Source organism: Tympanuchus pallidicinctus, unplaced genomic scaffold, assembly GCF_026119805.1.
Source record: "Tympanuchus pallidicinctus isolate F22 unplaced genomic scaffold, pur_lepc_1.0 scaffold10, whole genome shotgun sequence".
Taxonomy (NCBI): domain Eukaryota; kingdom Metazoa; phylum Chordata; class Aves; order Galliformes; family Phasianidae; genus Tympanuchus; species Tympanuchus pallidicinctus.
The window spans coordinates 19,574,253-19,589,532 of record NW_026294619.1 but is presented as its reverse complement, the minus strand read 5'-3'; the positions used below and the strand labels follow the sequence as shown (position 1 = coordinate 19,589,532).

General features: G+C 35.8%; 1 protein-coding gene across 3 annotated transcripts in view; it reads right to left on the bottom strand.

Annotated features, from left to right (window-relative positions):
• Window positions 1–389: 389 nt before the first annotated feature.
• Window positions 390–15,280, bottom strand: part of USP25 (ubiquitin specific peptidase 25) — a 90,105-nt gene continuing 75,214 nt past the window's right edge. For 2 of the 3 annotated variants that reach the window (XM_052666874.1, XM_052666863.1), the window contains exons 20-26: window positions 13,701–13,796; window positions 10,228–10,406; window positions 9,295–9,373; window positions 7,577–7,656; window positions 2,739–2,862; window positions 1,913–2,108; window positions 390–1,451 (exon numbers count right to left, since the gene is read on the bottom strand). In XM_052666874.1, the coding sequence (XP_052522834.1) occupies window positions 1,279–1,451; window positions 1,913–2,108; window positions 2,739–2,862; window positions 7,577–7,656; window positions 9,295–9,373; window positions 10,228–10,406; window positions 13,701–13,796 (927 nt within the window). In that variant the 3' untranslated portion in view covers window positions 390–1,278. The remainder of the gene's footprint in view (window positions 1,452–1,912; window positions 2,109–2,738; window positions 2,863–7,576; window positions 7,657–9,294; window positions 9,374–10,227; window positions 10,407–13,700; window positions 13,797–15,280) is intronic. The other variant, XM_052666883.1, reaches the window with a different exon arrangement.

Here is a 15,280-nt window from a genome sequence, read left to right as displayed (position 1 = left end):
TCCAATAAAGCCAACAAGCAAACATTCACATATTTTACTGTTCTAACATAAAATGTTCTCTAAAACAAGTAAGAATCAAAAGTGTCAGGTAACAAGATTAATTAAGGACACATTAAATTTCTTTCTCCACAAAATAAAAAACATTCATCGTTTAAACTAGACAGTTTCAGTTCTACCAAGCAAGCCCTGCAGATCTTTTCTTTCACTTCCAATAGAAACGTGATTAGGACACACTTAAGATTTCTGAGATACTGTGTTGCATCAATAGCTACACATTTCAAGTAACGGATTAGTTACAGTTTACCTTCTGGTCACTTACATAACTAAAATACCAGTTTAAAAAAACAAACAAACAAACAAAATCTAATTACCCCTGAAGATTCACAAAGTTCACTTTTTCAAAATCTTTATTTTCTCTTCTCGAATCAACTCCTAAAAATTTTGTTCAGAGATTGTAATATATTTCTAATGAAAATAGTTTTACTTTTTTTTTTTCCAAGTTTTTTTCTAAGAATAGAAGCAAAGTACCATTATTGTTTTTCTTCAGAAACCAGTCCTTGTCATCAGAATATATGTGGCATAGCCACACACACACACAAAAAAGTGTTCAGGTGCAGTATCATAAAGATCAAAAAAGTATATACAAAAGAAACCCAACCAACAGTGTATAATACTGCAACAGTTTTTCAGTATATTCACATACAGTAATCTCCGACTACCTTCATCTAACTGTCCATAAATCCTGAAGAATCTTGTCTATAAAATTGAGTTACCCATCAATATACTGTATCTCTCCTAAAAATACCCATATTTTACACTAATATACAAGGTATCTGCTTGCAAACACAGAAGTAGCCATAAATAAAACTTTATTCTTTCATTTCATTTACAAGCTACCAAGTACCATGTATTTACACAGCACTGGACACTTAAATTTAGTTGCAGTCACAAAATGATCCAGACAGCTGTTGATAAAGTAAAGGATCTTAAGATAAAAGCAAAGTAATACTGTAACAGAGAAGTGGCAAAAAAAGCAGTTTTGCCATAGTTATCAGACTTGCAAGTTGCATCAATTCTGGTTGAAACAACTGAGCGCCATGCGATTCCCAGCTTTAATTGTTTGCAGTCTGGCTAAAATTTGTACAGTCATTTCTCTTTTGCAGTTATTAAAATAAAAAAAGTTAAAAACTATAGCAGCAACAAGCAAACCCTGTGACAGGAAGGCAAGGTTTAAGAACTAAAAAAGTTTATACAATGTGCTCAGGAAGGTTGCAGAATTTATCTTCCATCAGCTGGAGTTCGACTGAGTGACAACATGATTCGGGCATATCTTTCACACAGTTCATGTGTGGAGTAGGAGGGTAACTTTGGCGGGTCATTGAAACCTTTAATCTCTGTAGAACAATCTAGTAGTTTTGGCAGGAAATCTGTCAGCTTTTCTTGCAAGTTAGCTGCAAATGAAAGAAAAGAACACAACCGTAAGTTTTTATGTCCACAGGTGCAATTGTCCTCTTCCTGTCCTGCCCCAAACTGACTCGTTTACTTTTTTAATTTTTTAACAGGGATGGGAGCATGAAGAGTTTCACTTGGAATAATGCACTTTCTTCAGTAAATACTGAAGGACACATTGGTTCCTAGGAAGATGTTGGCACAGATACCCCTTCAATGTTTTTCCTTTTGGAAAAAAAAAAAAAAGTTTCCTTTAAGGGCACTGTTACATATGGAAAACATTGCAGACCTTCATTATTATACATGGAAAAAACTGCTGTTCATTTAGATGTGTACATACTATTCAAAAGCCACGATAATTCAAAATATGTTAACAAAACACAAAGGATTCAGGCTCCATTCAAGATACAAACCAAGACATTTAAAAAAATAATAAAAATCATATAGTCTAATAAATACTTACGTTCCATTTCTTGTCCAAGATAGGAACACCAACGATTTCTCATATCTTCCACAGCAACAATATCTTTCTCTTCCATTTCATCCACCAGTAGTAATGGCAAACACGGGACAATAAGCTCATTCATAATGATCAGGCCATTATTTACTTCCTGATCATCTCCTGATTCAAACAGTGCTGCAGCATGTTCATTTAGTTTCTTCATGTACCACCACAAAAAAGAAATTCTTTAAGTATACAGCATTTCACATTTTACCATTCTGTTTTTGTTTGCCTTATGGCAAATCTGCAGTAACAACTGAGCTTTAACATTCACAGCAATGATACATACATTCTATTAAACCATTTGATCTTGTACTATTCCTCAGGCCACTTCAGTTGATACCTGCCAACTCAACATTTGCAGCTGCTCGTTTTCAAGACTGAGGTCCTACCACCTGCTCTTACCTTTTCTTGCTATTGCTAAGAAACAGGTGACACAGTCAAGGAAAAAGCTCACCATCTGCTGATGCCTCTTTCTAAATATTTGTGTCCCTGTCCAACTGCAGTAACATTGTGAGCTCACCCACCAATACTGTGCACTGTTGCTTTACCTAGCCCAGACACAGTGGCAGTGAGCACACCACTTAAAATGATAAACTGATTACTTAAAACACATTCTTTATTTTTACTACATACATTTCTTCCTCTCGCCTTTTTCTTATTGAAATCTTCGTAATTTTTAATGAAAGTTTTTTTGGTTTTTGGTTTTTTGAAAATACAGCAACACTGATTTGTTTAAGCTAAATGGAAAGTTCAACTTTTGCAGTATATTTCACCCTTCACTTACTAGCAAACATTCTCGTCTGTAGTGAGATATCAGCTCTTCATCATGCCCTCTGTATGGGCCTTTGGACAAGAGTTCTTTGTTATTCTGGTAAGCATAGATAAGGTAGAGCAAGGCTTCCATATAGCTAAAGCAAAGTAAAGAAACGAAGTTGTTAGATGCAAATACAGGTGACACCTATTTCAAGTTAACTCCTGTGTTATTCATAGGACATGTAATTTCACTTACTTGTTTGACTGTAAATCCAACCCTCCCCATCCATCTCTTCATAATATTGCTTTTTCTACCACATCATTTCTTCTTTTGTATACATTAGAACAATGTATTTTATTATCAGGCTAGATAAACTTGCACATGAAGTGTGATCCAAAGCTCACTGACATAAACCTATATCATTTCATCCACTTCAAAAATAGCTTTGGATTAACCCTGAATATACATGAAAGCTTTTTTTTTTTTTTTTTTTTCCCCTGCATGCATTTATGTCACATTAGAATTGCCATTACCCTGATAGCATTCTATGCCTGACCAATAAAAATTAACCTAAAAAATAAATTGTGAACTTTCAGCCTCACTAAGTTTTTTTCTGGACTAATGAAATCCAAAGTGATGTATGATGCCACAAGAGCATTTCAAAAGCAGAAGTATCTCTCTATTGGCACTTCTGTCTGTAATCTAAATGCAGATAATAAATACATTCCTAACTGGTGAAGGATGAGTAAAAGACCTAAGAACCTAACAGTTAATAATCAAGAGATCTCATCCGCTCTGTTAAATCCCCTCACGCTGCTGCATACCATTTCCAGCTAACACCTTAAGTTGTTAATTCTCTGACTTGCAGAAACCCAGTCATGACAGACAGCCAGAAAAGCAGTTCAGGCAACTATGCTACAAACAAGCAGTTAGATGAGTCGTTTTTATTCAGATAACTAGAAAAATCTAGGGAGAGAAATTTTCTAATGGAGTATTAGAAGAACAGAATATTATACACTCCTAGTGAGAACAGAAGATCAAGGTTAGGGCATAAACTACCAAAACATCGAACTACTAAAAGTAGCTAAAACTTATGTGTGAGCACACAGAGCACATGATACATGAAAAATACATGTCAGAATTTTCCAAAATAGACAAACTCAAGACTTACAGTAAGGCCTCCCAACAAGACAACATAAAAGGAAGGGAAAAGGTTACTTTAAATAGCAGTGGTTACTTAAAGGTTTACTTTCAAATATCACTATTTTTTCTTGTAATCCTAAATATTTCCTACATATATATAATTGCTACTCTCTGTCTTTTTGTCCTCAAAATATAAAACTGTGCCCTCTAAAGCAAGAAGTTCTCTTCTCTATGGCCCTCTTCTCAAGTCTCTCTGCTCCTGAAATCTCTCCAAGCCACTAACTAATGCAACTGACTTGACAGCAGAAACATTAACGTAGGAAGACAGTGGAAAACATGACTGCAAGAAACTGGGATTGATAGATACAAAGCTAGAGGAGCCAGACCTTCTATTCCTTTCCATTCTTGGTTCAGTTATTTGTGAAACTGCATGCTGAATTAACAGTGTCAACAACTCAGTTGATCCAAATTAAAAACTTGTACTTGGCAGCTGCCTAATTCCCAGATCCTCTTTTCCTGCTCTGTCTGCAAGTTGTGTAATCCTTACCTGAACCAGCAATAGTGCTACCTCACAGGAAGGGAAGCCATTTCATATCACTATTATTCTAAAGCCAGGCTCAAATATCTTATATACCTTGAGAGTCCAAGGAATATTACTTTAGCTTACATTGAGCAAACAGATGCTAGCTTTTCAAATATGAAGTGCATTTAAGTTCCAGTTTGTTAAGTCTGAACTTAAAATGACACACAGAATTATGGAGCTAACTGGGTCTGGGCTTTGGAAAGCACAGGTATGTATAAACAAAATTTTAACACAGCTTACAAAAAAAAAATTGTCAAAACTGAAAAATCATTATTAAAAAAAAAAAATAGAATCCAACTGGTAAGGTCTAGAGTTTGTTTGCTTTTCAGTCACTACCATAAGAACAAGCTACAAGCAAATGCCCTGCCAAGGTTCTTTAGTTGACTACATTCACCTCACTCACAGCAGTTTCCTACTCAATAGTATAATCAGTGAAGGTATGCCTCAAAGACCCTTTATCTGCAGTGAAAAGGCCTTGTCAACCACCATGAAGGATCATGAGTGAACTATGAAGGTAGGCATGACTCTTAAATCATGCCTACTTTCAGCAAAAAGCTTCAGCAAAAAACATATTCCGGGTAACTTTCAGAAATACTGAGAAACTATTGTTTCCTTTGCCTTCAAAGTATAGTCTTCCATGCCTAGCACATCAGTAACAACACCTCTAAAAATAAGCTATTAGCATGGTGGAAGGAAAAAGTAAAAACATTTTTAATGTTTGTGCTTGCTTGGCACAGCACCATTAAGAAAATCAGATTCCCTGAGTAAAGGCTGGTTTTTTTGCTCCACCTAGATATTGAGCACTACAAGACATTAATTGACTTTTCAAGTAAGAGAAGTTTGTCAATTTAGGGAGATGGGTTTCTGGGGAAAAAAAAACAACAAAAAACAAAAACCACACCCTCCAAACAAACCCCTGTTACTGAAGGTCATATCTGAATTATTAAAGTCCATGTTTTCATAACTATTTAAAGCTACAGTTTATGATTTCACAGTTAAGGGAACACCGAAGGAAAATCAAAATAGTTGATCAGTTTAGTCTCATTTTCAGAACATGGACAGTAGCACTGCCCTCTAAAAATATAACAAGTTGTAAACCTCAATAACTACCTCAGGTGTTTGGGAACCAGTAGCTGAAACACAGCAGCGTAATTTCAGTAGACGCCTTTAAAGTCAACGGATATTCGATCCTCAAGCATCCCTTAAAGCATGTTTACCTGTTAACCTCTAATCTTAGTGCCTTTGTATTAAATACCACTTGAAGTACTTGCGAAATTCCATTTACTGCCAAAGCAAATGAACACTATACCTCCCGGACATGAGTCTGATAATATCCTTTTTTTTTTTTTTTTAACATTTCTGGCCAATATCAGAATGCACAACTGGGCATTATAGGCTTGTTTTCTAACTGGTCACTCTAATTTTTCAAATCAACATAGAAACTAGATAGCCAAAACAAAAATACTGCTCAGCACAAACAGAAACCTGTTTGTGGTTTCTGTTTGTTTACCTCCTGCTGGCCCAAGGAGAATATATTACAGTAAGAAGTAGAACAGTGAAAACACTGCAATTTTGTGGCCACAGCTGTCATTCCTGGAGTTAAGGAACCAGAACTACTTCATGCTTGGAGCACACATGATGTCCAGGAGAAACAGGATTCCTACATATCACACTCATGTCTTTTTTTTTCCCTCTGTAAGGGATCCAGCAATACCAGACTGTTTTGTTGGTGGTTTTTTTTTTTTTTCCAATTAAGTCAGGCAGTCTTCTGACCAACTTTCATATACCAGCTGTTTAATAATAACAAAGTGGGATGTGCCAATTCAGATTATTAGTAAACGTACTAACATTTGCAATGTAGCAAACCAAAATTACGGCTCATTGTGTTAACCACTACACAAACACACAGCTTGTTACAGAAATAAGTATGTTATTATCATTTTGTTTTGTTAGAGCTTTTTTTTCTTTGGAAACATACACGACAAGAAAGAGAACTACAAAGCAATTTGCTACACAACATACAAACAAGAAACTAAGTTTGGCATATAGATACCACAGAATGTCTTGTGTTGGAAAGGACCTTAAAGATCATCTAGTTCCAACCCCTACACCATGAGCAGGGCTGCCCATGGCCCCATCCAACCTTGCCTTGAGTACCTCCAGCAGTGGGGCATCCACAGCCTCTCCAGGCAGCATGTGCCAGTGCCTCACCAACCTCTTGAGGAAATTCTTTTCCTAACATCTAATCCAAATCTCCCCTCTTCTATGTTAAAACTGTTCCTCCTTTTTCTATCACTGTCCTCTCATATAAAAAGTCAGTCTCCCTCTAAGAAGCTGCAAGGAAGTCTCCAGAGCCTTCTGTTCTCCAGGCCAAACAAGCCCAGCTTTCTCAGCCCTTCTACACAAAGGTTCTCCAGCCCTTTTCTCATTTTCATAGTCCTCCTCTGGATCCACTCCAAGAGCTCTGTATCTTTCTCGTGCTGGGGGCCCCTGGCCCAGAGGTAGTACCCCAGATGAGGCCTTGTAAGGGCAGGAATATATGGGGATAATTACCTCTCCTTCCCTCCTGGCCAGCCCTCCTTTGATGCAGCCCAAGCTACAGATGGCCTTCTGAGCCAAGCTACTTGCTCATGTCAAGCTTTTCATCTATCAGAACTCCCCCATGTTTTCTCTGCACAGCTATTTTCCATGTGTTTTATTCTGTACATGTATCTGGGACTGCATCAAGTGAGGTGTGGCACCTTGCACTTGTTGAGCCTCATTAGGCTTGTGTGAGCTCCCTTCTCAAGCTTGTTCAGGTCCACATTTATGTGTACATATGGTACAAGAGAAGAAAGCTTCTTATGTCTGAGGAATACAGAGACCATTCAGAGTAGGAAGGGAGGAGAAAAAGAAGTGCTTGTGGGGCACTGAGAAGAGTTCGTGGTTTGATAAGGGACAAAGAAATGGAGATTAAAAGTAGGAAGTTGCAGGAAGCTGATCTAGATGTGAGACTGAAGAAATTAACGAATTGAATAAATTTTAAATACAATGAAGAACACATTAAACACTTCTTAATTTTAATAATAACTTTTAACTTTATCAGTGTTACATTTTGCCTTCAAATCACTCTATCACATTTGAGTTCTATACTAACACTTACCTCTTTTTTTGGAAAAACTCCAATCCTACCATGAGAAACATGGTTGTTTCCCTGAAATTTCTATAGTCTTGATGCCATCTCTGCATATAAGAAAGGGTATATAGAATTTCATCCACAAACATGAAATACAAATATTTTACACACTTAGTGCTGAATACCCACAGTAAGTGATAAGGACTCCTATTAAGTTTGTATGATGGAAAGTCAGTCTGAATCCCCCCTCTCTCAATGAAAATAAGATTCTTAAATTCCTACAATATTTCTAGATGAGTTTCAGGTAGAATTTTTATTAAAAACATAAACAAAACACAGGAATACATTACCACTTGAACTGAAAGGAACACAAGGGTTTTTTTGGAGAACCACAGTCAGAACTGTGAGAATCGCTACTTTCCCACCCCCTCAAAAAAGGAAAGGCTAACACTCTGTTTTTCTTCTTTCCATTAAGCACAGTTCTTTACTCAAAAAGTGAAAGAAAGCTTATATATAAACTGAATATTAAATTTCATTTAAGGAAGACATAGAAAATGCCTGAACATGCTGAATGCCCTAAATGGCTTGTATAGCTTGTTGAGTACTTGAGACTGTGGCAATGCTTATGTTGGTGCAAAACATTTATCTTGCTGCATTACCACTTATACAAAGTGACTACTAATACACTTTACAGATGACTGCCCCATGAGAAAAGAATGTCTTTTTTGCAGTTGGTTAACCAGTTTTTAATCATTCATTAATAGTTATGTAAGGGACAACATACCGTAATACATAGCCACCTACATATTCAACACAAAATGCATGAGAAAGGTTCTATGAAATGTCAGTCCCATATTGGATAATCAGTGATACAGTCCTCAGAGTAATCACCAACTATCTGCCTCAGGAAGGTGGCATGTATCTGTAAGGGAAGAAGACTCCTCCCACTCCCTTATTGCCTCAAGAGGGCAAGATTATTCCCATAGTCCTCCTGAACAAGCTGTTTTGGACCTACAAGTTGGTTACAATGAGGTTTAAGTGGTGCATTGGAATCTGCCCAGGATATAAATAAGGCCTTTTCAGAGGCCTTAATGTACAGTATCACACAGAATTGGAACTCATGTAATAATGACACCTACAGACTTAGCTTTAAATATGAGATGAAGTGCTTTGCTAAATATAAGTCAAACTTGTATCATGTTTGCAATTTACTCCATTCTTTTTTCAAAGTTTTTTTTAAGTATCAAATTGAAAATGTATGGTCTTAGCAAATGAAAGAACCTAGAGAAAGATGCTAGTAAGAGAATGGGAGTGGCTACAAAAAAAGCTGGACAAAAAACACAAATGTGACCTGAACCTTGTGACCCATTTCTCTAAATGTTTAAATCCTTAGATCCTTTTCATTCCTTCAACTCACAGCAGTTTCTGACTAGAGAAAGCCAATTGGCTCGCATGGTGTTAAATTATGAAATACTCTTAGTGACGTCAAAGCATGTTAAGGAGTATGGACAGAATCAACATTGGCATTTATCTGTGGCTCAAGTCAAATCTGAATTTGAAATTACAGATGTGGAAAAAATGGCTTTAGATCAACTGGTCAGAGCAGCTTTCCTAGAAATAAATAATGTTTCAGGAACTAGTTTCACCTTCTCAGTGTAGGACAAAAAGAAATTTGCTAGCATAAACTCAACTTACTGATAATTATTTGACGTTACAGTTTAACTTACAGCATAAGAAATACTGACCTCATATTCCTCCATGTTTACTTCATCCGGCTTTATCATTTCAAGTTTAGCTTGAGCAACCTTCATTATGTTACGGCACCTTATAAAAAGCCACAACATATCATGAAAGAGAAATTTTCAAAAATATAATCTATACAAAAACAGCAAACTCAAGCAGTTTAGAGTACAGCCTTACACAAACCAGCATGGAAACATTGTGAAAAATCTGCTTTCTACTATGCCCTGCATAATCAGCAGAAGGCATATTTTTCTAGCACATGTGATGCACAGCCATGCCATTTAAGAATTACTTCCAGTTTTACTAACTGAACTGTTGCATTACTCTTTTTTTTCCTGTTTTTTCAAATTTGAAGTTCAGGTGGCTTGAAGCTCCCCAACTCTCACTTTGTGAAAATAATATTAGAGGATTAGAACCAAAGATTTAACAGCTGTCAGGAGTCAGACTAACACTCTCTACCTGTCATTTTTTTATTTTGTTTTATAAGTACATGAAATTTCAAGTATAGAAGACATCGTCTTGCATTCAAATAAGTTATTCATCTAGTCTGATGTCTCATTTTAAGAGATGTCAGGCTTTGTTTTCTACTGCTGAGCTCTGGGCCACTGAAGAAACAGAGAATTCACAGCCTTAAGTGCTCCAAAACACAGGTACAGAGAACTGAATACAATTCGGAGCAACACTAAGGATTTTTCCTTACTTCCTACCAATAAAGACCCAACTTCTTGTTTATTCTTTTTATAGGGATTTTTATAGAGATTAAAACTTTTATAAAATTATTCTTCTACGCATTTTATGCTTTCAAGCTATTAACTAGAAGATAAAGCCAAACGTACAAGCTGTTCTTCTTTTCTCTACATGCATATCTGAATATGAAAGTGTCTTTACACAGAACTCACACAAACACAGGAAGAGAGACATGCTGATCTTATTACCTTTCATCAAAGCTAAGATTGTGATCTCCAAACTGTTCCAGTAACGTTCTCTCAATTATCTTCTTTGGTGCCTGGTTTTGGATGAAGTAAACTATTGCATGACGCAAACGGTAATCACACTCAGGTGGTGGATCTTCCTGGGCTAGTTTTAGCAGACGCGTGTATTCCAACTTAATTGCCTACATAATTTTAAAAACATACGTTATTCTTTCTGGCTTTTAACTCAGCCTTTTCAGATACTAGGAATAATTCATGTCCATGGCCCACTGACTACAAAAGAATTTTAACAATTCCATATCTGACCCTTCTAAACAGTCTGAACTACAGTAAAAAAAAAAATTAACAAATGGCAAAGCTGCTCCTGCCTCTCTCTAACCAGGGCTACCAAAACCCCAAGTAGACCTGTACTTCAAAAGCAATCCCAGTCCTTCCCTATATCACCCTGAGAGAAGGTTTATCTGGTCCCTAAAGAGGGACATTAAGCATGAACTGTCCTAAAGCAGTATAACAGACATTTCATTTTAAGGATTTTTCCAGAAGTACCCCTAATACATAGTTGAAATGCAAATACACAAATAAATTATAGGTAAAGTTTAATGAACGTGTGAGATATTGAAAACAGCAAGTCAGAATGGAAATCATTGTACAATAAAAATCGAGTTGCATGATTTCTACAGAAAATACTTCAATATGGTCAGTGTTAGCCTCCCATAAGGCAAGGACAGACTCCTCACTGAGTATTTTAGGCCAACTTTAGAGCTTATAGGAAGAGATTCCTTTGTCAGCACATTAGATTTTAAGAAATCTCATCTGTTATGCTCATTAGAAATTATCCATTGAAACTACACAACACAACCAAGAGCAACAAGAAAAATAATTAGAAAAATGGTGACAAATCTTAATATACTCCACAATTTCTCTCTCAAAATACGCAGGTGATCAAACTGCTGGCTAACGTTACTACCAATTTGAAAGAAATAACCTAACACAGCAGCTTCACACATTAGTAGTTTCAATACCATATACAGACAAAATAAAGCTACAAACCAGGCAGAAAATGCCCTATTCCATATTATAAATCCCTTTATGCCTCTACCTGGCAGTAAAATATTTCTTTACATTTAAATATTGGAAATTTGGGCTACTAAACTTTACCAAGAAACACTGTGTTTTGAGACTGAACACATGAATAGGATACTATTCATGTGGACTTAAACAGAGAGTGTGTGGAGAACTTCAAAACTTAAAAGAATATTCTGCATTCATACTCATATTTTTACATCCTAATGATATGTATTATTATTAAAAAAGAGATTTGGAGAACCAATGATAATTATCAAAAGTCACACATAAGTGTTTCTATTATCTTGCATCATAAGACATTCTACCATTAGAAAACAGACACAGATAACAAAGTTACTAAAGTCGCTTTTCTGAGGTTGGCACAAAACAAAAAGCTATTGCTATTTTGCATTTAATTCTTCAGAGAATTACTCAAACAGGAAAAAGGCAAGAAAATTTAGATTTTCAAATACACATTTAGAAAAAAGTCAAACGTTATGCTACAGATTCATGAATTCTATATACTGAAAAGAAGAAAACTAAACCAGTATTATTCCTTTCAACAAAATACAGGAAAAAGTATAATAAGCTTTAGGATTGTCACTAAGAATTATATATAAAAATCTTAAGGCAAACATACTGCAAGGAATGGTGAATGAAGTTTAGATAAATATGACTGATCAATGAAGATCTTAGCTGCTTTGCAATAGGTTAAGTCTGAAGTCTGAGAGGTAAAGTAGGAATCAAACTTGGGCAGTAACAATGACCCTCATTAATTGGGTTTTACCTGCATTACACTTCAATAAAGACATCATAGAAATAAACCTCAGTCTTTGTAAGCACTTGTTATAAAAAACAAACACGTGAACAAAACCAGAGCATAGCAGTATAAAAATATCACAGAATCTTTCTGATAGTAATTGTAAAAAATAGGAGGGGTTTTCACCTAATACATTTCAAAATATTAAACCTGGTACTAAGTAGAATCACTTCATCTGCGAACATCCAGACCAATGTATTACTAAAAATGTAGCATGTTTCAGCAGTGCTAAGTTGCTTTGAACAGGATTCAGCAGAAAGTTGAGTAAGCAGACTTCTACTTTCCAACAACATAGTTTAGTTTTAAAAACACTTCCTCAAAGACAAATTTTACCCCTAACCTCCACACTTCCACTGAGGTTTTCATCAGGAAGCTTTCATCATCAAAACACACTTCACATTGAAAATAAGTAAATCAATCAGTGTAATTAACCTTTCCAAAAAATGTCTGGTTTGATAAGAGCAGCATGGGTTTTTTGTTTTGTTTTTCAATTAAAACAGCTTGTCATTAAGTGAGAAATTCAAAAACACAGCACTGAATCCCAAACAAAACCCATTTCATTAAATAAAGGCTATGGCAGTTGTCTCTTCGATGCCTGACGGTGGGCATGTTTAACAGAGACAAATGCAACATGGTCAAAACAAAAATATCCAAAACAAAATATCCATTAAAAAAAACATTAAAAACAAACAAACATAAGATTTAAATTTTTCCATTGCAAAGGATTACAGAGGTGGTTTGAGGGTTTTTTTTTTTCCTTTGGCCTTTTTTGGGAGGCAGTTTCAAATGTTTTCTTTCAGTATAACTGTACCATAAAAATTCAATAGAAAACAGTGCTACTCAAGGACAGGTAAGAAACTTTTTCATCTCCTCCAGCAGATAAAAATAAAGCATCATATTTGAGAGGATTCTACAACATGTCAAAGTAATTCCCTTTTTATACTCTGAAAACTCAAAAAATTACAAGCTAAATTGTTCAGAAGTTTGTGTATTTAATAAAACTAATGCATCTTTTAATCTATTTAGTGTGTAGACTAACAAACACAATGAGTGTAACATCCAATTCCCAGTAATAAAACTCTGCACAAATAAACTGTATTGACATCAAAACAAAAGAATATGATTTTGATCTACTAAAAAATCTTTTAAGGACAACACAAGAACATTTCTGTTAATATGACTAAACAAAAAACAAGTGACTAAACACTGGTGTGCCTTGGTGAAAACACTGAAGTCCCAAACAGTCTTTGTTAACATAACACTTTTTGTTATGAACAGGGGAAAAAAGTAAATATTCTTATTGATTACCCATCCAGGTTTCTTGCTACTTGTGGCTATTATTAAGAAGTAAAATAGAAAAAGATATGTAAGCTTTTGAATTCAAGGCAGCACATTGCTAAACGAAGATGGAAATAGCTACAGATATTTATCTCTAGCAGAGATTATAATTTAGTAATATTTAAATGGAAGACTGATGCCATAGAAGAATACTTATATACGCTGGAACAGTCTTAATATGCATTGAAGGGTGGAGGAAAAAGGTATATCTATCAAAAAAAGTCAGAGAAAAAATTGAAAATGTTAGTTGTACCTTAAAGAACCCTGCTTCTGGCCCACACCTGTCATAAACATTCCTGGCTTTACCTATAGCCATGATAATACCTTGCATGTTCGGGGTCAGCATGACCTGCCATAAGGGATTTAAGGTAAAAGTTTGGAATGATTAATATTTTGAGTTTTAAATTCAATATGCTTTTAGTCTCATGCAAGATAAAAAAGCAACTTAATGCATGCATACACTGAAACGGCACGTTTCAATACAAAAACCGTTGTGCATGTTCTGCAAATCAATCACGGCATGTGTATACACTTCTACTGCAAAACATACGACTTAAAGGAAGCTTAACAAAAACTGAACAAGTGTGTCAAGTACAATTTGAAAAGTACACGGTCAAAACTTCCAAGGAAAGGAGCATGCACTGGTTCAGCATTAGTATCCATCAGGAATTTCGTACTGGCTGAATGCTACCACATGGCCACCAAAGGATAAAATAAACTGCTTCAGATAATCATCCAATCACACTTCATATACACTAGACACAAACAAATGAACTACACTTCGTGTATTGCATACATATTTCAACATCAAAGTAAATGGACTCACTGCTACAATCACAATTGGTTCCAGAAGCATTTCCAGACAAATTTTTTAAATAAAACCAAAACATTTAACAAACACAAAACCAAACATAACACACACATCTCACAGCTACTCACATCAGTTAAGCACAAACAGTATGATACCTGCAGGATACTCAGACAGGCCTTTTCTCTTTGATATCTGTGAGCAAGGAAAAACACTCCTTCCTTCCCTGCCCACAGTCTAGCTAACACAACTGGCACAGCAACAAAAGCTGGCCTTCAAGACAAGAAGATGAAGAGCCCTAAACCCTCCAGAAGAGTTTCCCCACACATAAGAACAGCATTAAAAAAGCAAATATGCTTACAAAAGAAACAGTAAAATTATGCAGCAAGTTAGCACCCTCTGGGAAAGGAGTGCCATGTGGACAAGAGTGCCTCAAAAATGAAAAAAGGCACATCTTTAAAGGTAGAGACTGCACACTTGTGAGAAGACTCAGTGCGATGATGGCATTTAAATCATTTTATCATCCCCCACTCTTAGTTGAATTGCTGATAATTACGGGACAGAACTTCCTGAAATATCCTTTTATGCACCAAAGCAAAAGCTTCTCACAGCCCACCAATAACACATGCCCAGATAGCCAAGAATATGGGTCGCATCAGATCTAACCCCAAACCAAAACAAACACGGAATACGCAGCGTTAAGGCAGAACTGACCCTGGCTGTGCTGCTTTCTGTTGTTAAAGTAGGCCAGAAGAAAGTACTGTTTCCTGAAAGAATGAGATTCTACCATCTGTTCCTCAAATAGTATCAGAGACACTTACCACTCTGGGTCTGAACTGCAAAAAACCCAACAATTTACTTTTTTAAGCTTGGGAAAAAAGTCACTTCCAGCACTCATATCAATTTCAGATTATTTGTGTGGATAATTAAATCCTCAAAGTCTAAAAAGCTTAACATTGGCAAATAAAAGATTGGACTTGAACATTACCTTTATCAGACTGACAAGAAAGCACAAACATTAACCA